Source organism: Mycteria americana, chromosome 2, assembly GCF_035582795.1.
Source record: "Mycteria americana isolate JAX WOST 10 ecotype Jacksonville Zoo and Gardens chromosome 2, USCA_MyAme_1.0, whole genome shotgun sequence".
In the NCBI taxonomy this organism is placed as follows: domain Eukaryota; kingdom Metazoa; phylum Chordata; class Aves; order Ciconiiformes; family Ciconiidae; genus Mycteria; species Mycteria americana.
In genome coordinates, this window is record NC_134366.1 from 83660854 (window position 1) to 83684330 (window position 23477).

At 46.9% G+C, this 23477-nt stretch overlaps 1 protein-coding gene across 1 annotated transcript in view; it reads right to left on the reverse strand.

Annotated features, from left to right (window-relative positions):
• The window catches only part of TNFRSF11A (TNF receptor superfamily member 11a), a 29301-nt gene extending 9571 nt beyond the window's left edge, over positions 1-19730 (reverse strand). The window contains exons 1-8 of the mRNA XM_075493970.1: positions 19414-19730; positions 6289-6370; positions 5706-5831; positions 5010-5153; positions 3785-3878; positions 3320-3414; positions 2334-2441; positions 327-379 (exon numbers count right to left, since the gene is read on the reverse strand). Of these exons, the coding sequence (XP_075350085.1) occupies positions 327-379; positions 2334-2441; positions 3320-3414; positions 3785-3878; positions 5010-5153; positions 5706-5831; positions 6289-6370; positions 19414-19473 (762 nt within the window). The 5' untranslated portion in view covers positions 19474-19730. The remainder of the gene's footprint in view (positions 1-326; positions 380-2333; positions 2442-3319; positions 3415-3784; positions 3879-5009; positions 5154-5705; positions 5832-6288; positions 6371-19413) is intronic.
• Positions 19731-23477: the final 3747 nt, after the last annotated feature.

Sequence of the window (23477 nt, forward strand, 5' to 3'; positions counted from 1 at the left end):
CCTAGGCAGTCTCAGGTGTTCAGCAACCGGTGGGCTCATGTTTAACTTTCTCCTCATAAATATTTAATCATCACAGAGACTTTTACCACTGTTAAAACTGGCCAAAACCAGAGAGCAGGTTCAGAAGCTATTTGAGAACAGTGATTTCATACGCCTCACATTTACAGAAAACCAGACTGAAAAAGCCAAAGCTGCAAGCATTTTTTGAGGAAGTCAAAACTTGCTTTCTAGCCAACATTAACGTGGAGTCTGCTTCAGGAGGGGTGTCAGGAATGCCACAAGGAAAACATAAATCAGAGAGAAGATGTTAGCGTCTTTGACTTTACCTTTGTTCCTTTTATTTGGCTGCACACTTCATTAGCCCAATTCTGTAGATCTGCTGTAGGGAAAACAAAAAGAGTAGCTGTAACGTATAGCAGGCACTGAAGTTAACCACAGACCTAAACACCCACAGACATTCACAATCCACAATATCATATTAAATGAAAACCAGCAAGACTGTTTTTACTGACTGTTCAAGTGTCTCAGCGTCGGTCTAGCTGAGGATTCACTGTAACTGGAACAGGGATATATTTCTGTGGAACAAATGTTTCCAAGCTCCTAAAATAGACCACGGTTAAACTGTGTGCCACATCAAATGGGGTTTCTTTCCTGGTCATATGTCACACCAAGCTATGACTGGCCCGATCCCGACCCGCTTGCAGCCATACGGTCTATTTCAAGAGAAGTCACATGGATGGCCCAAAGACCATTCTCAGACAGGAGTGAGGAGCCTGGAGAGAAGAGGGTAAGCCACTGAAGCCATGGGATGGCAGGCTCAAATACAGCATATTCCACTTCATCAGGGTGTACTTAATGGGGAAATTCACTTAATCAGAGTATCTCCCAAGGAAAAGCTTTAAGTCCAACAACGCTTTACGGTAAAGTATGCCGCTTAATAGAGTTAGCAAACTCTATTACTTATTGCTAACTTAATAGAGTTAGCAATTCTTGTTTTCTGTTTATACTTCCAGGAGATTTTGTAGGGCTCAGGTCTCATGTACATTTGAAGCTTGTGCTGGTTTTGTATGTCTGAAGATAGATCAGCTATGTAGCCACTGCCAGTTCCCAGGAATGACTCTGTTCCTCTGATGTTAAGCCTGCACATTTACCATCAGTGCCCAAGCAGGCAGAGCTTCTTCCTGAGCCTGCAAGTCTCAGGGGCTCCGGTTAGCAGGATCTACCACGCAAAGGCAATGAAGGACTGTCACTGCAGAGCAGCAGGGCAATAGAAATGTCAAATAAAGAGCATTCCCCGCTAACCTGCTTCGCATTGTAAGTATTTGGTTTGCACGGAGAGTCACCATTTCCTCCAGCCCATCCCAGGAATTCCAGATTTAGCACAACCCATGTTTAGTGTGGCAGAGGCAGCCTATTTCTAAAACACAGGCTGAAATACACTTTACAAGAGAGGGTTGCTGTCTTCCCTTCCACTGCTCCCAAAACATTTCATAAATTGCTAGGGCTTGGGAAAGGAGATGATGGAAAAACTACACTAGGAAAAGCTTTCCATATGTAGGGGGAAAAAATAAAAAATGAACAGAAAAATATGGGTATGTCCTAACTCCTAACTAAGGACATCCAGGGTTTAACACAGAGTTGAGTAACTGTTGAAGGTATTTCCATTGTATTCATAGTATGTTCAGTGCCCCACTGTTGTCCAGTATGCCTTTGCTAGAATTTTTCCATTTTTCTACTTTTACTGTTTATTCTATTTCCTTCTAGTATTTCTTCCATACCTCATCAGAGCTTCGGCCATCAGCCAAAAACATTGCCTCCCTCATGTTTTCGAATACGCATCAGGCCTTTGTCTTGAAATCCATATTTTCACCTGTCCAGAGGCAGGTTCCAGGGGAGGAGGGAAAGTGGGGGGAAGGAGACAGGAGGTGGTAAAAGCCCTGTAAGTCTTTCCCTGCTTCCCCTCGGCCAAGGGGTCTGCTGTGCCACGTGGTGCAGAGCAGCCGTGCTGCTATAAAAGCCACCAGCACCAGCCTTCTTTCACCCACGCAGCGGTTGCGTCCGCCCTGAGGGCGGCCACCCCACCGTCAGGGCTGCAGGAGGATACCAAGCGATATGCATTATGCACAAGTGTAATATGCTCCTTGCCCAGAGGCAAGGAATTTGAAGCCTGGCTTTGCACTAGTTAAAGCTTACCCATATGGACAGATATAGGGATAGCACAGAACTTCCAAAATAACTCCTGAGTTTCTTAACCTGGTGGTTACCCATGAAACCAGAGTGCACAGAGAGCCATGCAGTTGTCACATTCACAAATATCATTAGCTATTACATACCTGTCAGCTTTTTTCCCTTATTCTTGTAGTATACGATGAAGATGACAATACCAATTAGTGCCACAAAAAACAAGATGACAATCAACACGTATAAGATCCTGTTTGTTCCTGCAGGATGTAAAAAAGATAGTGCCATCAACGTGCAGCTGGTACTCAGCAGTATGACAATCTTTGCTCATTTTACCTGCTTTTCCACAGGAGAGGTTTTTTTTTTTTCCCCTTCCTATTTCATTTTCAGTTTCTATAGTAAGGACAACAGCTCTAGCACTCATGCAGTTCTGTGACAAGCAACCTTACTGAAGGTACCCAGTACCGAGCCATCTCTGTAAAAACCAGAGTCTTGGTGTCTCAGAGAGGTGTGATCCAGTCATGCTCCTCAAAGTCCCCTTGCAAGGTGCCAGCAGACCATGGGCTGTGCTTGCTCTCCCTCAGGGGAGGGGGGACATACCTCTCATGGAGGCTATAGACTTCAGCTGGCAAAATTTGTCCTTTATCTCAGGTTATGAAGGATCACTGCATGCCAGGCAAGCAGCCTCCCTGGTACCATATCCACATTGGAGAGGGAAATGGGCAGTGGGCAAGAAGGGAGAGCTACGTTCAGCTGAGACTGTATCCACTGCTATAAAAGAAGCATGGAGAGAAGCTGCTAGCCTTGATACAGATAATGTGTGTATGGAAATCAGCAGGCTGCAAAAATAAAACTGTAAATGTGATGGAGGTCATGGGTATAACAGCAACGCTGCTTGCCGTGCAGTTTCAGTGGGAGGTGTAAAGCTCTGCTTAGTAGTGGACATGGGCCCTAGAGCTGCCAGGCTTAAAGTAATGTTTAAAGGTGGGATTTTCCAAGAGCACTGTCTTGGTCTACAGCTGCTCCCCCTGCAGTCACCCACAATGGGAATGGAGTTAAGCCAGCCAAAAACCCTAGTAAACACATCCCTCCTCCTCCCTGGTACTTTCTAACAGGTAATCTGTATGAGGACACATACCGTCTTCCGATGGCTCAGGCATTTTCCGTTCTGTGCAAACGGCATCTGACTTGTCAGTCCCAGACACTATTTCTGCCATTCCTAGAGCTGTACAGCTGAAAAAGAAAGACAAAGAGGCTAGGTTCTCACAGAGGGAGGTTGTCGTGGCTCCTACACTTATGCAAAGTAGTACTTTCTGCTGTAATGTACAACATTTATCCTGCATTTCTCTACCCTTAAGAACCTCAGATACCTTCTTCATTTTCAGCTATGTTAGCTCAGCAGTTCTGTTGTTACTGCTCTCTCTTGCTCCCCCCCAGGAGAATTCAAGCTCCAGTGTGAGGACGCCTTTATTGCTGCACAGCCAACAGAGATGCTCTGTGCGCTCCGCAGACAGCCTGAAACACCCCACTGAAAAATGCTTTCGCCCAAGCTTCTCCCTGCCTTGTGGCTAACGTAGTCCTTTTGCAAGATACAGGGACTTACTTGGTCCAGGATTTACACTCGTCGGTGGATGAAGCGACCTTCGAGAAGTAGCCTCTGGGACATGGTGTACACATTGTGTCCTTGTCTTGTTGCACTGTGTGTAGTAAAGGAGGCAAAACTTCATAGCTGGGTTTCTGTGAGTTCCTTTCAGGTAAGGGGAAGGTGACTATGCTCCCCATACTCCCACTCCACTCCCGCCCCTGCCCTCCCCCCCCGAAAGCTTCCCTGAAGAGAGAAGGATGTTAGATGACATTACAGCAACAATGACAGTCACATGTAAGCAGAAAAAGTATGCTAGTCTCACCTGAGCACTTATCTACATGATCAAAATGAGAAATGACCAGGAGCCATTTGCAGTTATTGTAAAATAACATGCAGCTATTATATCCTTCCCCTTCCATTAACTTCCTCGTGTTGATGCTATGCCACAGACAGCGACGCTAACTGGTATTGTCACTTCTGTGAAGCCACAGGGAACAAAATGCTGCATCAGGATTTGCTAGACTGGAGAAAAAACAGCACCACTGTGCTCCAGGCCCATGCAGCATTTCATCCTCCAGTACTCTACTAGGTGCTGCTTTTTGGGATTCCTTGTGCTTGGCACAGCTGTTTCCAATGTTCATTACAACCCTGAACTTGATCGTCTCTATTTTCCACCCACAAAACACCTGCATTTTCTTTTTGATCAGACTTAGGACTAAATTAAATGTCTGTAATAAATCTTTGCATTACAAATCATCTAAAAGAAAGAATACTTGCACTACCTGAAAGGTGTTAGTCACTTTTAACTTGCTTATAACATTATAAAATAGCAAAGCAAAGTCATTGGACAAAAACTGATTTCAAATCCAACCTCAGCAACAATCCCCAATGGACCACTTCTCTGAATACTGGAGCAATGCATGTACTAGTGATGCACAGACACCTCAGCAAACGTTAGAAATGCACTGAACACCTTGTGACTATTGCCATATCCATGTGATATCTTGCAAAAGTCACTTGATCCAAGATACTATTTACACTACAGAGGCGGAAGCCTTCAAAATGCAAATAGTCCAGGAGGGTTATATGCAGTAGTAATGATAACTCAGATATGCATCTTCTGTTGACAATCATCTGAGAGTCTAAAGTATCCTCTCTGATGCCAAAACCCACATGATGCTGGCCTCATCCTGTAGGCCTGAGCTGGGCATTTCACTTCGTGTGTCCCCTTTCTGCATCTTACCAGGATGCTCGACTCCGAATCCTGGAGCGCATATGGTATTTCGCTGACAGCAGTCGCAGTCTTCATTCCAGTGGTAGCCCATCGTACAAGCACACTGCCGCTGAAACGTGCTGTTCCCTGGGTTCACTTCTCTCAAAGCTTTCCCTAAAAGAGAAAATAGATGGACATAAAAATCTCTTTGATAATAAGCCTCAAGTTTATGAACCTCCTGTTCTACCTATTTGCTTTGCTTGAATGCCAGATGCAAAACCATTCATGTTAGAGGAAACGTTATCTTTCAAGAAGCATGGAAGACCCTTGATCAGCATGGGGCTGCTCACTAATTGCACTCCTGAGCAATACTTTTCCTTGTCGCTGCGGTAGAAAATAAAGAGAGCTTTTGCAAGGGTGAAACAAACATGTTAGGGGAAGTGAATGCACAGTATACTGGGCAAAAGGACAGCCTTTAAGGTCCAACTCACAGGAGTGAATGGCCCCAGTGAAGGGAATAATTATCAGCAGCATGGAGACTATGGTCGCGGTGCTCAGCACAGCACCAAACCTCTGCTGTCTGGGGACCTCCCTCTCTGCCAGGCTCTCCTGCAAGCCCAGCCTCCAGTGCTGGGTACCTGAATAAAACAGCTTCCCTAGATCCACTTTCCCATCTTCATGCTTCACTAATTTGTATTAAAAGGTTCTTCAGTGTGAACAGCTCACCTTGATCACATATTTTATGTAGTAAGCATTTATCTTCTTCATTCCAGACATCCATATACTCGTTTGGGCCACACGGCTGGCACACGCTATCCGAAGTACCAGTGCATCTAGCAGACATATACTTTCCTGTGAATGAGAGAAGGACAAGTAGGTCATTTACAAATTGCACACCAGCTAAGGAGCTTAGGAGAAATAACAGCTTGGGCTAACACTGCTGTGGACAACCATTTCTTCCTGACAGCTTTTCAGTTCCTCAGTCTGGCCCCCGTTTAGTGTGGCACTGAAACAGCCATGAAGCTTATGGCCCGGGAGCAGCCCTATCTACGTGCACAAGAATCAAGCTGCTTTCTGACTCCCGCAGTGGTTAAGTGCTGTCCCAACAAAATAGCTGCTATGGCTTTTGCTGAGGTCAGCAGGACCACTCCAGCACTAGACGGCACTCGTAAGCCTGAAATCATGCACCTGCGAGGCTATGTGCCAATAGATTAGCACAGTCACAAGAGCAAGCTGCCTTACTGACTCACAGAGCTGTTTCTAAGGAGCTTTTCAGTTATGAAGCCGGTACAGCCCAGTGCTCACATACCTGGCTCACACTTTGTGCAGCACCGTCCAGAGTATTCATAGTGTTGTTCGCTTTCACACGGCGGAGTGATTTGTAGTGACAACTGGAGCAGAGAAGAAGGGAGAGGACATGAGAACCAATATACCTGGAGAGCTTCAGACCTACATAGTCACAGTGCTGGCAGAGAGGAGGAAAACTTTTCTTCTGTGTAGCATTTTGGATAGCTAAGCAGTAAAAATTACCCAACATTTATGACTTCAAAGGCACTTTGTAGACGTGCTAAGAATACGTACTTGATGCTGTACACACAGGGACTTGCAATACAACCAGGTGACAAAAAACTAACACAATCTTGGAATTTGTCATGAACTTTTGGCCTGCTATATAATCTTTTCTTACAGTACTCTATTATTTGAAATCTATGACTTGAAAACAATTGTAAAAAAAAAAATTGGCATAAAGATACTTCTGTAGCCTTTTCCACAGATAAGATCTCAGACCAAGACTGGATAACTGACAGTTTTAATGTATAGAATTAAGCAAACAAGTAAGGTGAACGATTTATACTCCTGAAAAAGAAGTTCCCAGCTTCCCACTGGGATACACAATACTCCTGGCTAGCCTCCCAAAATATTGGACTTTAATTTTGCAGCTTTTTATGGCTCCCACTGTGTCCTGCAGAGATGGTCTCATGGAACTGAGGCAGCCATCCAGAGAGGTGATACAATTAAGCCAACAGCTTTTTGCTTCTCAAAAAAACCAGAACAACCCCCCCACCACCACCACCTGAAACTGTTACACCTGCAAAGCAGGTAGCAGTGTGGCCTCTAGCTCTTATGGGCCTCCACATCCCCCTCCCCTGCTCTCGGCTGCCTGTACACACAGCGGTCCCACCCGCAGCCCAGCACACGTGGGTCCCTCGACCGGCCTTTGGGGCATGGCTTGCGCTGGGGATCCTGGCCAGCCAACCACCGTGCCCAGCCCCTTGCTGACCCTGCTGTGGCTGCCCAGGAGTCTCCCAGCAGCGGTCCTCCAGGCAAACTCAACACTTTACAACCAGTTGTTGATCTTGCAATAGATGCATAGATAGATGCATCTATCTTGCAATAGATGATTCAAAATCTGGCCATAGCAAGGAATCCTTCACTATTGGATATAGTTGTTAAAAATCTCATTTACTTGGAGAAAGCTGCAATAAAGCTTCTGCTGCTGGTTAAGGGGAGCTTTTGTTATCTAATAGCATAATATGACAGCCCTGTGCCTACTGATACTGGTTTTCATTGCTGTACTTAGCATTCTCCCTTGTTTCCTCCAAGCTTTCTCCTCCTTCATCCTTTTCTAGTTTCAGCAATAGCAATCTCTTTAAATAGAAAATATTTTTCCCTAAGCACCTTGTCGTCTTCTAATGCTGGGAAGGGACTTGTAACTTAAAGACAACCAAAAATGTTGAAATTTTTCTTTAAAACACCAACTTTTCGCTTGGAGTTTGAGCCACGGGTTGATGCATAACTTGTGTTTTCCAAAACTGCACTAGCTGTGTCTGGAACAGAATAAGTACCTCAAGTCAGGTACTTTTTGCAAGTTATGAACACCTTATAGCCATTTTTTTTACCCTGACGGCAATCCCCGGTCAACTTAAGAGTCCAGTCTCGCAAGAAATCTTCTGTTGTCTCACTGTTTCCTTGTCTCTTTCTTTGCATTCATTAGAAGTACTTTTCTCATGATTAGATTATACGTTTTTTGGAACAAAGACTGTGTTTTGCCTTTGCGCAGCACCTCCCAGGAGGGGCACAGGATAACAATCAGTGCTGGCAAGGCGAGAGGCAATCTAGGAAAAGGAAAGCTGGGCCAGCCTGGCAGCTGAACAGTGACACCGCTCAGTGTCCCAGGGGCAACGCTGAAAACGCTCCTGTAATCGAAGGCGCTCATTTTCTGTACTGCACTTCAGGCGGTGTCTGCTAAAACACCAAGCTGGCCAGCACGGGGGTGAGGCAACGTTGCAGGACCGAGCAGCAGAGAGAAGGTCTTGAGCAACTGATTCCCTATTCCCAGGCATCCGAAAAGGCAACAAAAGCAATGAGACCAACGACAGGTCCAGTCACTCGCTTTTTGAAACAGAACGTCCTCTTCTTCCTCGTTTGCCCCAGTTTGATAGTTCCGCTTTAGAAGAAAAGACTAAAAAATTACTGAAGTGTCAAACAAGGGCAAAGTCATCCTTTTTAAGGAAGGATATGCAAATCGGCAAAAGAGCGTTCAGCTAAAGGGTCTGGAATAATTTCTGAGAATCACAACTCAGCCTGAGGAGAAGCAGCAGTCCCCTGGCACGGAGGCGAGGGGAGCAGGCTAATTGCTCTGCCACCTTTTGGAAATTGTTTCGTACCTCCCTGCTTTACCATATAAAGAGGGCTATTGTTACGGTGTCCTCACAGCTGCAGCTGCATAAATCTACACTCTATGTCAATACGTAGTCTCTCCTGCGACCGTGTCCTTCCCCTTTTCACACAAGCCAACGCATTCACAGAGCTGCAATACTCCCTCCTTTGATTTATGCTCAATGACATAAAGACAAGGCTCTCGGTGTCCATGTGCTAACTCCCACGTGAGCCCAGCCCCCTCGCAAAGGCAAGGATTTTGGCCTGGTGTGGACCGGCTGGACCTGCCGAGCATGAAAGCTGGGGGGAGAGAGGACAGGAAGGGAAACAAAAGCAACCTGGGGTTTTCTTAGGGTGGGAGCTGATCCAGTCAACTTGGGCCCTTTTGCTAACACAGCCCATTGAAGTCAGATTATCCCTTGTTTAACCCTCTGCCAGGGGACCGCGTGTCTCTCATCGTCAAACTTTACATCGGCTTCCCTTGGGGGCTGAGAAGTACTCGTGCTGCTGGCAGCACAAGGACCTGACGTGTTGCCATCACCAGCGCATTCCCACCACAGTGTCCTTCTGAGACGGGGAAGTGCAATTCATTTCGCAGATGAGGAACTCGCACCCGGAGGCCGGCTGGCTTTACGGAGGTGACAGGAAACCAGACCAAGTCTCCCAAGTCTCAAGTTCGCCCCGTAACCCCTGGAACATCCTTCCTCTCATCGTGCACTGGCCTGTGGGTCAGAGCGATTAGGATATCGCTGAGCTCTTATCTAGAGAGAGAAGGGGCCTCGATGAATGTGAAGGTGTCAACCTCCTCTGAAGTGATTAAATAAGACGAAAACCTTTTCTTTAATGGTCTCGCTATTGGTGAAGCTGTTCATTAAACACCACCACCACCTGCAAATGAGTGCTGCAAAGGGCTCTAGGTATCCTTTGTAAATTTAATTTGCCATTTAAAAAGTGTATGAAGCACACAAGTTTGCACCAGTTCCTAAAAAAGCAGTCAGCTTTCCCGCTTGATTAACATTACCTCAGAACAAGTACATCTGACAGGGGAAGAATCCAGGGGAAAAAAAGACAAACCTCCTCTGGGCTTGGTGGATCCAGTTCGGTAAAGCACGCCAACACCTGCTTACTGTTAAGCACATGAGTAGCACCATTGACTTCTTTGGAAAAACAGGCATGCTCATGTCGAGGTTTGCAGGAGGACTGTGTTTTAGTGTCAAGCTGCAGGCAGCCTTTTCAGCTTCTTTTTTTTTTTCCCCTCCATTTGTTGAAAAGGACGCTAAGCAAGAGTGTGCTTGTAGGGTCGGAGAGCTTCGATGACTCAGAGCTACAAAGCACCACTGTGTTACTCAGACCTTGAAAAAAACACACACACAGGTGCTTCTGAAGGGGGAACCAGCAGCATTCAGATTCCTATCCTCAGGCTTAAGGAAATATTTATTCTTGGTGCCGTTGAGCAATCGGATGGCAGCAGAAGCTGTGTGTCATGGATGCTAAAATTACTTTCTCGCTCAGATGAACATTCAGACAGACATTTCAGAGAAGATACAGTTGCATGGGCCTCTTTCCTTTAAAAGAAAAAATCTGGAAGAACAAGCTCGGGGGTTTCCACAGTCTTTTTCCCATGTCACTTCTGAACAAGAACCTGAGGCCTCAGTGGGGATTGCTCATTAGCAATAATCTTAGTTGTGCAAAAATTGAAACGTAATGGGACACGTCAAGGGGTAACTACCTTAAGATGACACCTTCTTGCTCAGTGTAGTTGCTTCTGGAGAGTATTCAAGTCATCTGTCATCATTTCACTGAGCAAAGCACATTTTTTTCTGCATTTAGTACTGCACACCCAAAGTACCTATGGGAGAGCCAACTATGGTGTGTCCTGCCTTGCTCACCACTTGTTCTTTATACTTTGGAGCCCAAGTTTATTCAAACCACTTGCTTTTGAGGTCCTTAGCCTTGCCTGCTGTAGAACTATAATATTTCTGTGGATTTTGGGCTTTATTTGCCTTTGTCAAGAGAACTGAGCTTTGACCAACATTTCCTGATCTGAAGTAGCCCCTGCAAGCACAGCACCCTGGTATCCAGCTAGCATGGCCTCTGCAGTCATCTGCTGCTTTTTCTCCTTCAAATGTGAGCCACTCCCTCTCCTCTCACAGGTACCGGTTGTGTGCCCACAGCCCTCCAGCTTCCTACCTGATTTGGGTCAGCAGTATCACTAAGCGAAAACCAGATTTCTTCAGCTCATTGCCAGTTTCAGAGGCTTGCCTAAAAAATTATTTAAGAATAAAAATAGAATCCGGCTCTCGATGGACACTGCTCCGTGGCCAGTGCTCCCAGGCACTCTGTTGAGGCACATAATAGTAATGTGCACAATGAACGATTCTGGAAGCTTTTACAACTGTGAGTTTATAAGGGGAAAGAGGAGTCTTATGTTAAAGACTTAATCATAATCACATGGACACTGAATGCAAGAGTTCGTTCATAGACAGTCTTCACTGTTGATAAAAATTCAATCAAAGCAGCACAGAAGTCACAGCTGTGCAATTCCAGTTATTCGCCTGCAGGTCTGTAATTCATCGTGAAAATCTTAGATTGTGAATGAAATGCTTTTGGTGATGTCAACTTTCCAGTGACCAGTAAACCACATCACAGAACTACCACCACGTGGTAAAATATAGCCGGGAAATGGCAACAGCTAAAAACTAAATATTATTTCACTCTTAAAAATAGGTCCTTGAAACCCTTCTAGAGCCTGAATACCTAAAGAGGCCAGAAAGAACATGAGGGATAAAACTGATAATAAAGAGATTAAGAGAAAACCATAACTGGCAGCCAGGAAGCAGACAAACAGCATTAAAAGCCCCATCCTGGCTATTCCCCTTGCCCCTCTGTTTTAGCGCACAGCAAAAAGCAAACACCTGAGCAATTGGTGCTGCTCTGCCAACAGGAAGGACCATTCATCAATCTCAAACCCACCAGAGTTATTTCTAGCTGGCAGACGACGTGAAGGAGAAGTGCTGCACTGACCACTCTCGCAGCGGGGTGGTGGGGGTAAGGCAGACGGGAACCTCAGGTATATCAGATGGGAGATGACAGAGGTGATAGATGGCAGGGCTGAAATGGCTACTGACTGAACACGTGAATCAGCCAGCTTTCTTCTGCGGACTGAAAACTTGCTGTCACGTGCAGAGCATTCATCATTCAGTGGCAAAGTCATCTTCATACAACAACCAAAAGGGTACATCTTAACATTTTCATCGACTGGGCAGTCGCCAGTGTCTGTGTGTTGCCTGCTTGGTCTGAACTTTGGTGCAAAACGTAATGCTTTAACCTATGTGTCCTCACTGCCACAGTAATTCAAAGACTAATAGCTACTAATCAGAATATTTTAAAGATGAATCACAGAATCATAGAATGGTTGGGGTTGGAAAGGACCTTAAAGATCATCCAGTTCCAACCCCTGTGCCATGGGCAGGGACACCTTCCACTAGACCAGGTTGCTCAAAGCCCCATCCAACCTGGCCTTGAACACTTCCAGGGATGGGGCATCCACAGCTTCTCTGGACAACCTGTTCCAGTGCCTCACCACCCTCACAGTGAAGAATTTCTTCCTTATATCTAATCTAAATCTACCCTCTTTCAGTTTAAAGCCGTTACCCCTTGTCCTACCACTACCAGAGAGTAGAAACCCAAAAGCCAGCCAAACCAAAATATTTAATAAAAAGGCTTGACAGCAAGACAACGGTTCATAACAAGCAGAAATAAAAACTGAAGAATAACATTACCAACACTAATACCTAAATGTGCCTGTGAAAAGGCCTGCAGAAACAAATATCTTCTAGATTAAACACGTGCAATAGTACCGCTCCAGGGGAAAGCTTAGCAGTCTCACCACTCCAGGTACAGTCTCAATGACTCGCCATGAGTAACTCTACACCCATTCATGCTCAATTAAAATAATAATAAAAAAGGCACTAAAGACACAATCGTTTATGGGGAGCATGCTCCTCTTCCATTTTAGTTCAGCAGATTATTTTCCCATGCTTCATCAACTGAAGTTGAGTCTTAATGAAGAAATGACCAGGAGAAATTTCTTGGGCTGGGCTATTTCTGGACTCCACATTAGGATTTCAGTAGGGACTTTCTATGCTTAAAAATCTGTATGTTTATGTACCCTTTACTTCCATCATGATCCCAGAGTAGAGCATAACATATTAATCTCTTATGGTGCAAGGCGAGACCCTGCAATCGTAGCTGAGCTGCCAGGGAGAACGAGAAAGCTTGTAGAGAAGAGAGGAACCCTGCTTTCACTGCCTGACACTCTGCTTTGGTTTCCTTCTCCTGGATTTTAGCATCCCACATGGAACAAATGCTGAATATTCTGCAGGCAGAAATACGAAGGGTAGTGGTAGGGCTGTAGCCCTTACTTTGGACAGTGGCCGTATAGAGGGGATGCGTGTAACACCCACAGACCGTTCTGCCTTGGTGTCAGTTACAGTAAGAATTGCATGATCGGATCTGCACCTTCTCCATCATGAAGGAACTGCTGCTTTTATTGAAGGGCTCAGGACTGGGCTGAGAATTGGTTCATTTACTCTTTAGGTGTCACCACAAGGACCCAGCTCTGCCGGGGACCGTGGGCCAGTCAAGTCAGTGGAAATATTCCTCCCTGATTTGAACGGCCTTTGGCTCGTTTCCATAAGCAGCCTGTTTTACTACATGTGGTATTGCAGGGAAGAATTTTTTTTTCCTGCGAGAGCAGATTCAAGGAATCATCTCATCGTTCTTGCTACTGAACAATGAAAAGTTACTGAAGAACACGATGCTCATAAGGCAAAACTATTTGCTGTGGCAAAACAACATGCTCAAAATAGATTCCCTAGCATGCTACATAAGCAATTTTTAGGACTTCATATGAACCTAGTAGCGCATTTTTCCCTATCTGTATTCCAGATTAATGGGTTGCCTAAAAAACTTCACAGTATTTTTTTTTCCATACAAGATTTTTTTCTTTTCCCTCCACTTTGACCACTGACTAAATATATTCTGCACCCATCTGCAGTCACAAATGTTGTTCTTTGTCATTCTTGAACAGATCCTATATACTTTTTTTTTCTTTTGGAGTAGCCACAAAGTGGTGAGGGTAAATGACTTAATTTTTTTTTTTTTCCCTCCTCTCCTTGGCTAATTGGCTCTTGCAGGGTGGATTAAACCAGCCAGCTTGGCTCTTTTACCGAACACAGCCCTTCCTGGTCTCTCTTATCTAGATTTTAAGAGGGGAGCAGCGAGCGGGTTCTGCAGAGCTGAGAGGCAGCTCCAGGTCTCAGCTCTCTGCCTGCCCGCTGCGCTGCCATCCTCCACCGCAGCCCCTGCCCCAGCCTCTCTCTTAAGCATATCATGGGGAAGAGGTGAGGAGCAACCACAAATACATTTGGCCAAGCGGTGTGCGGAAACGTGCCTCCGCAGCTGGGATGCTGCTGGGGTCGTGGGCAGGAGAGGACTGGGAGAATAAAGGTGAGGGTTGGATGCTGCAGCCTACATGATGGCAGCTGGCTGGGGGGGACATATTTGCTCCCTTCCCGGGCCCACATGAGCAGAGCTCCCCTGACTTCAGTAGGAAATGGACAGGGCTCTATCCTGTGGTGATTGATGACTCTTTGGCTTTCTTTGCAGCTACGACATCCTAAGCGCTGTACAAACACCGAAGCCAAGCCCTCGGTGCAGAGAACTCACACCCTGAAAAGGCAAACAAGAGAGGTAACCAAGGGAAGCACTGCGAAGGGCAGCCGAGGTGGCTGCATAGGTATAGGACAAAAACCAGGGTGTCCCAGAGCGCCGGGCGTAAGTCGGCATTGCTCCTCTGGTGCACGGTGCCTTGCACCGTGTCACAAATATGACTGCATGCTGCGGTGACATGCAAACAAAGAAAAATCAGGAAACTTGCATTTCCCCAGAGCTGAAGCATCACACCAAACCCTGCCACGGAGCAGACGCAACAGCAGACTGCCCTGGGTGCCAGCGCAGCCTGCAGAGCAGGACTCTCCTGCAGCCCACCCTGCGACTTTCAGCCATTGCTGCTCACGGAGGTCCAGTAAAAGTCTTTCTTCTACTACATGAACTTTGGACCGTTTTCAAAGAAGACTAAGTCATAAAAAGGGACAAGTTCATGCAGGCAGGCTATTGTGTTGTACAGACTGAGGCCTACCCAAGTCCATAGTGCAACCTGGTTAAACAGCACTTAATTTTTGTATTGCATTTATAACACACAAATATTTGCCTTTGTGTTTTCCGTCGGTAATAATGAACCTTTCTCAGAGCAGCTGCTTCTCCACGCAGGCAACACCAACCAATGTGCACGTAAACCAGAGGGTGAGCAGCTGCAGCAGAAGCCAGCGCTGCCTGGCAAGTTGAGTTTCCATTGAAAGGAAGGGGGCAGCCTGTCCAAGAAGCATAGTTGCAGCTGAGGACGTGATGAACCAGCCGTCTCCATTTCTCTCTTCTCCCCACTGCCCACCTCCAGTAAGCTAAACCAGCATCTGAAGCAACTACCCCCTCCAAGTGTCCAGCAGCCTTTGCACTGCAGAGCAGCCCCCTGCAGCACCAGGCGTGGGACAGAAGGATGTCTGGAGTCTGCAGTCACAGCACATGGTGGCAAGAACCCTCCTGGCTCTGGTCACCACAAACACCTTCTGGAGACCCGGTCATGTAGAGAGGAAGTTGGCAGGGAGCAGCAGCAGGAGGACAGCCTTGTGACAGGTGGTTACCTTTTGGTTGTGTCTACATGTGTACCTAGTACAGCAGGGTCTTCCACCACTTGAACTTCAGGAGACAGATGGATCAATATAGCAAAGCGACTCAGATATTATTCCTCTAAATAGCATTAAGGTACAAATGCCAGAGGGCACCACTTTGAGGTTTTCATGATTTTCTATGCTGTAGTTATGCACGCATCCCTTTTACTGTCTGCACTGGTTCTTGCAGAGCGGTCAAATGACATCCCACTTTTCTGAGCTTGAGGGTGCTTGGGATGACAGTAACAGGCAATAGAAATAGATCCTTATGGCCACAGTTAATCTCTCAGCTTGACCTGCATTTTTTTTTTTTCTTCCGGTACAGTATGAAAAAAGTCCTGTGCCATAAATGACGTCAGTCAGTACCCTTGAGATGGCTGAAAACCTTTGAGTTCTACTGACTTGTAAAATGTGGTGAAGGTTTATTTTGGTCCCATTTGTGGGAAAGAAAAATTACATCAGGAAGATTATGCTTAAAGTGAAGAGAGACACAGCAGAGGTTTCTTAAATTGTGGATTGGTTCAGTTTTATATGCATTATATTCCTTTTATATGAGGAGCTGTAAGAATTTTCCACATGTTCTGGGGAAAACTGCAAAGCAATGAAAAACTTTCCAGTTTCCCTTGCAGGAACCGTTCCTGCAAGGCAATTCTGACAAGTGAATTGAATTACAGTAACTTTGAAACCCATGCTGTTAACAACAGAATAAATCCAGGAGTTTAGATTAGATCTTGTAGAAGTTTTGCTCTACTGAGTGATTTCTTTGTGTCCTGGTTTTGGCTGGGATAGAGTTTTCTCACTTCTACTCTTCTGATTCTCTCCCCCATCCCACCACGGGGGAGTGAGTGATCGGCTGTGTGGGGTTTAGTTGCCCGCTGGGGTTAAACCACGATACTTTGGCCTGGATCAGAGCAGGGATATTGGACCAGGAGAGCCCATGATATAACACAGCATGGACATTTTTATGCTCTTTTTTCCCCTCTCATCATAAAGACTGTGTATTTTAGGAAGTTAAAAGATAATCTATATTTTGGCCAAAATTTTTATGTATTACAAAGAATTCCAGATGCTTGCAGTGAGCAAACTTTCCCTATAAAGTAAATATTACGGAGTAGTGGAAGAACCCATCCCGTTGCCACACAAGGGAAGAAGAGTCCTTAGCGTTAAACCAGGCAACTGGTTTATTGCATATTTGCAAATGCACATTCTCACAGGCTTTAACTCCCATCTGATAGAAACATTTATGCTCTTCACCAGTGTTAAGCAATGAAAGGGATGTGACTATTCTGTACAAAGAAGCTGAGCAGATCATGTCTCACAACGCAAAATACCGGGTCCTCTCACAGGGGCCCAAGACAAATCACTTGGAAAGATCATCTTGTGGCTGAAGCACAAGACAAGGAGGGCTGAGCTCTGCTCCCAGTTCTGCTCCACACTCGGTGTGTGACCTAGAGCAAGTCACGAATTCTCTGTTCCTGTTTCCTCTTTGGTGAAAATGATGACGATGATCATGTCTATTCCCAGCAGAATTATGAGTACTCATGAACTTACATTTCCAAGTGTTTCGCATTCTTTGCAGGAAATACATTGCAAATATCACCGCCCTACCACTACCCCACATTATTGACACTAAACTAACACAAGTGCATCAGACAAACTTCAGCCCTACCACACTTATTCTCCCAATTTGTTCCATCAGAACACAGCACTCTTATAAGAAACCACTGTCCAAATCAGTGAAGCAAAGGAGAACCTGAGAGGCTGGCTGGGAGCAGCATCTCTTCAGGCTTGCCTTGCTTTCATATTCTTGACTTGCAGGTCCTGCTTATGGTTGCAGACATGATCTTAGATTAACTGGCTCTTCGACAAAGTATGGCTTTTCCTATGTAAGCTTACAACACAACTTTCCTGGAACACCCTACTATTTTGTACTGCTACTTGTCCAAGGCATTGGCTATGGAAAGTTGCACCCTGTGCAACCACTTACAGACTCAGAATTAAGCACGTGTTGAATGCAGTGGAAAGACTTTACACATCAGCCCCAAATAAATACAAGTTCCCTGTTTTGCATCCTCGGAAAGGCTATGAATTGAGAGGTGAGGAATAATGAGGAGCTCCTCCTGGCTCCTACATGAGGGTACCTGAAACATGCTGGGAGCTATAGCATGGAAATCTGAATTTCCAAGGTTTGGCCAAGAGTTGAGCAGGTTCCAGGCAACAAGGAGATTCCAAAGGGAACAACTGCCCTAAACCCCAATGGCTCCAGAAGGAAGCAAGTACGTCATGGTTAGTGACCTGGAGCAAAGGTATGAAGAACATTGAGGTCTGCTCATCATGCTGCATTGATCACAGTCCTGAACACCAGGCAGAAAAAAAAAAAAGACAGACACAGAGGATACTGAGGAATAGGACAAACCAGTGTCCTGAAAGCTGTGATGTAAAAATCACTTTTGAAGTATGCAGGCTCATTCATATACATATGGAGGACACCTGGAAAGCAGCAATTTAAGAGAAGCCTAGGGATCGAGGGTGGACAGAATGAAACACATGTTTTAGAGGGGAAAAAAGGCCTGTGTGGTTTTAGGCAACATATTTAGGACCAGGGATCCAGAGAAAAGGCTCTCAGGACTATGCGGTCAGACATTAAATTGTAAGCTGTAGACAGCAGAGGGTTTTTTGTTTTGTTTTGTAATCTTTTTTTTTCTTGAAGCTGCACCTTGCTCTCAGGGAACCCAGCCATGGCCCTAGCACATAGCACTATGTTGGGGAAGCACTTAAAATGACACAACTAATCAAGAATAAAGAGACACAGAGAAATACTGCAAGTTCAAATGAAAGAAATACAACTGGTAGCGAGGCTGCCAAACATTGATTAATGGAGGAAATAAAGTGCCTGTAGCATGGGATTTGCAAACAGCCTGCCAGTCTAGAAAGGTCCAAATAACCCGAAGGGAGAGGAATAGTTTTTAAGCTGTATAATTAGAAAAAGCAAAGCAAGATTCTGCAAATTCAAACCACTGGAGGAAACCCAATGTATGCCATTCACAAGGCTCAGCAAGAGCTCGCTGTAGAAAATGGTCTTTCTGAAAACAGGGGAAGACCAGCAACGATCCCAGCCATAAAACACGCTGACCATTAGCCACCTGGCATTGCACAAAACCGCAAAAAGAGCACGCTCTGTTTGCAAACAACCTCAGAGCCAAACCTCGCTCAGATCTTTCCTCTTGAGAGGAAAGGGCTGCGCTTTTGGGGCAGCTGACCTGGCACGGGGGTTTGGTTCCCGGCTCTGTCATGAGGGGCACGTGAACCTCCAAGCGAGTCATGTCGCCAGTCTGGGCCTCAGTCTTCCACCTGCGGACCTGGGGTCACAACGCTGTCCCACCTCGCGGGGCTGCTCAGGGGTTGCCTACATTCGGGACAGGAGGGTGGTTGGAGCGTGAGGGGGACTGCACCCCTCCGGGGGAGGCTGAAAAGCTGCAGCCGGGCTGCGAAGACCATACGCGCTCGTCCCGCGTCTGAGGGACAAGTGTGCTCATGCTCTCTTGAATAAATCTGTTCGGTAGGGTGGAGTCTGCCTTATTTTTACTCTACATGCAAATTATATCCCTCAACAACCTCACTGCAAATATTTTCTGGTTTCTCACACCCTGCCCTGGGCAGGAGCAAGCTGTTTTCTCTGCAGATCCTCTGGCTTCCTTTGGAGCTTTGGGTTTGGGCTATTTTGATTTTAAAGGAGAGAGAGAAGCTTGTGAGACAGGGCGAGTTGCAGGGGAAAAAACACCACCCAGAGCCAAACAACCATAGGGAAAAAAGGCAGGCGAAGCTGTTCTGCTAAACCCCGCTCTGCCAGTGCCGGCGGTGCAAGATGCCAGGGCCTCCGACTTGGCCACCTCCTCCGAGCGACAGGCGAAGAACCAAAGCTCCCGGGCGAGGTGCGACACCCGCCTTTCCCCTCCGCCGGCTCAGCCCTGGCAGCGCAGTCTTACCTGTTTGCCAGCGGCAGCGAGGCAGAGGAGAAGGAGCCAGCAGCCTGACGGGACGGGCATGTCTGGGTGTCCGTCTCTGCCTCCTCCTGTGGCTCCTTTTCCTGCCACCGAAGAGAAACTAGATCCTTCCAGCCAAGCCCCCGCGCCCCGGCAGCAGAGCGAGGCACATTTGAGCTAGCTACTTCTCTTTCTTCCTTTCCTTCCTCTCAGCTACACGAGGGGAGAAGAGAGAAGAAGAAGAAGAGAGAAAAAAAAAAAAAAAAAAAAGCGCCTGGCTGTAGTTCCCACAGCATTTCCTCAGACTTGACATGCAGGTTTTTTTTTTTCCCTTCTTCTTGTCCCTCCCTTTCCTTTCTCCACCCCCTTTTACAAGAAGTTTAGTCACCATGCCCACGTCCCTCCTCCTGCCGATGGGGACTGCTTTCCCGGGCCTTCTTGGCAGGGCCATCCATCCACCTGCCTCCCACCCCCTGCACCCTCCCTTCCCAGCCCTCCTCTTACCCAGCACCTTCCCTCGCCGTGCATCTGCCCTGTGATCGCCTTCTCCTCCTCGCTGCCTCTGGATATTGCCTTACGCCGCCAGAGGACATCTTAGGCCTCGGCCGTGCCTCGGACGGCCTCCCACCTCACTCTCTGATCCGCCCTGGCACAACTGCCCTCCTGCCAGCACCAGCCCCCGGCACGGGGGAAAGCCTCCTGCCCCATCCGTCCCGTGCCCTGTCCCACCTCTGCTCCCACAAAACGGCCCTGCGGGTGCCAGCCTTGGCATTTTGGTGCAGCTCAAGTACTTGGCTTCGGCAGACGGCAGGAGCTGGCAGGTAGGGTTGCTGCCAGGGGAAAGACAAGCGGAAGAGGTGCTTCGGGAGCTCTCCTAAAACACCCCGCGCTGTGCACGGGGCCAGTCCCTGGCACCTGACTTGGGACAGTGAGTGCAAAGTGGCCTCCCGCCCCCCCCAAATACAGGCATTGCCGACACCGCCAGCCCAGCAGCAACCGCCTTGCCTGGCCAAAGAGCGGCTGCAGCCGGCGGCACGCCATCCAAAGCCGGGCAGAGCTCGCGATGCCCCTTGACTTGCGAAGGGCGCAGGACTCCTCTGCGGTGGTGCAGGACAGGGCAGCGCCGATTTAGGGGGTCTGAGAATCCGGCAGAGCCGACCGTGTCATTACAACACCTTCCCTGCCTCCCCACGCTCACACGCCGCTGTGAAATAAACTGGGAGCATGCTTCTGACTTGAGTGAATAAGGAAGTTGTTCTTTCACTTGTGTATTTAGATTTAACCCTTGACCAGGAAAGAAAAGTTATTTAGAAGTTGCTCTATGTTTGCAAATAAATACATAAACTGAAACACAAAAGATGATGAGTATAGGAAAAAAAAAAAAAAAATCCTTCACCTGCGTTGCTGCGGTCTGATTTCTGCTCAGAGGAGCGATCCTGGGAGCCAGGGAGCACTTGGGACAGGAACGGCTGCCGGGTTTCACTCCTGTAGCGAGTGTGGAGGGCCTGCCTGCATGGCAAAACAAAGCTATGACCTTCACTTCACCTCTACATAGTTTCCAGGCACCATATAGCCAGACCTTTTTAGACTTCCTAAAGTTCCTTTCAACACTTAACACCCTGAATGTACTCTGCAAGTGTTGGGCCTTGCCTGATCTGTGCTCAAGCAGGTCTCGGTGCCCACGTTCCCCGGCCTGGTCTCCAGCATGGCGTGGCTGTTTGGGCACTGGTAGCTCCTACGTGGGTTTGATGCTCCACAACAGGATATGGGGCAAAACGACACTGCACAGCGTGCCTGGCTTAGGGCCAGCGGCTGGTCCTGCTGCCCATTCACCTCAAGAGCAGCTAGGGCAAGGGACATGCTGCTGGGTTTTAGCAAGCAAGGGACATGCTGCTGGGTTTTAGCAAGCCATAGAGCTTGCAATTGCAGCGTCAGAGCCCTGTTGACCTGCCAGAGGAGTCGGGGTCTCACCACACTTGGGCTGGACAGGCAACAGCTCTAGTACAGAACTGAAATTGAGCTGGGGATGAGGGGTGGGAGGGATGGCCATGGCACCCAGCTTGCCCGGTAGGCAACATGTGCAAAGCCGACTTCACCGGGGGCTTTGCAAGGTAAGGCGTGACGTGTGGGTAACGTACATGCCCGGCTGCTGGCAGCGGTGCTATTCCTATTCCCTGTTGATCCCAGAGGGAGCCCGGTGAGACAGCGGGGCAGCGCCAGGTGGAGACCCTTCTGCTGGAGCCACGTCCACCCACCGCCGAAAACTTGCAGCCCTGTGCTGGCTGGGGTGTTTTAAAATGTTCATATTTAAGGTACAAGGAAATGTTTCTTTTTAAACAGAACAGTCTGTTAAGTCTCTTCCCCTTTTCACATTTAGCACAATACGGAGGCTATAGGCTGTGTTTATTTACCAGCTGCTCATTCTAACCACAGATTTACAGGAGCAAAGTCACACTATCATGAGCAGTTAGACACGTTATTCGCTTGCTCTGAAGGTGTTGAGTAAAGGCTTTGAAGGCATTGAGTAAAGCCAAGCCCTGTTCAGCTCAGAGGAGCTCCAGATAGTTCAGTATTGCATATTAGCTCGATTACTTCTGTGTTCTCACCCTTGATCCTGCCTGAAGTATTTCTTGCTCAGGCTGAAATTTCTCTCATTTTCTACCACTATGTGAAAACAGCCTCTTTTTGAAAGCTCAGACATTTTCCTCCGAGTTAAATTTTATGTTTCTGAGCCAAAACCCACAGAAGCCACTACTGGGTGCTTTATAGTCTTAATTATGTATTGCAGTAGATTGTTAGAAACTGAAATGTGAATGCTCAAAAATATGAACTAGGAAATGTATAGGAGAAAGTGCTGTCAACGCTCTCACATTTATCGCATATATCATTCTGTGTAGCACAAGTAAAAACTAAGAATTTACACCAAAACTGGTTTGTCAGCCTTTTCTTTTATATAAAAGATTTTTTTTTCCCTGTTCTAGAACACTAGTTTTTCAGCTACCTTTGCAAAGCACCTATTTTGAATAAAACCAAAATGCTTGAAATCTGAAAGTTTCAAAACTTACAGTGCCATTTGGGTGCCTCCTGTTTCTGTTCACCACTGTGGCACGCGAGCCTAAACTAGACAGGCCTTTGGGATGCTCTTTCTGAAGAAGAGAGATGGAAAACGACATGCAGCCTTAGAGGTGTGACAGAATCAAAACAGTCCCTTGGATAATTCCAGGATCCCTTCCTTGGCGAAGCCTGCCATGGAAAACAAACCGTGAACACGGCTGACCGCTTAGCAGGTCAGCAGTCAGTACAGATCTCTTCTTACCTCCTTCCTAGAGAGAGAAAAGTGGAAATTACATACTAAATAATATTTTAAAAGAACTACAGCATTCAGTGTAATACCGCAAGTCTTGTAACTGTCTGAAAATGAAACCACTTTAGTGTCAGTGTAAAAATGCTTCTTTTCCAGGAGCTTGGATAAACAGCGACTAACTCCCAGGCAATCCCTGAATTTCACTGCTGTCTTTCCAAAACTTTCAACACAAAAAGCAAAGATAAGGAATGGTTTGGTGGATACACCAGTTGACTGGGCATCTGAACAGCACCTGTAAGCTCACATTCACGTCCCCAGCTATTCATTCACTTTACCCATGCTGTTGAACTCCCCTGCCCCTTACCTGCACAAGGGCCCCAGTCCCTTGTGATGCCCCATTTCCCCGGGAGGGAGAACTAGGAGGCTGAGTGTTAAAATCTGGGTCTTTGAAACGACATGAAAAAAACCTGTGCAGAGAAGCAAACCTGAGAAGGTACATGGTTGTACGCCAGGATGCCTTTTCACATCGCGCAGGAAGGCTGTGAAGGTGCTTCCATTCTCCTGCCTCTCACATCCTGTCGAGGGATGGGGGATGAGATGAAGGGGTTTGTTGGATCTAGATCAACATTTTTCTTCCACTAGATGTCGTAAAGGCTGGTTGGGGTTTTGGACACTGAACTAAATACAGGCTTTGTAAATATGAGCATCTGCCTCTCAGCAGGTGAGCAAGAAACCCAGCACATGTGCAAAGTTAGACCTCTAG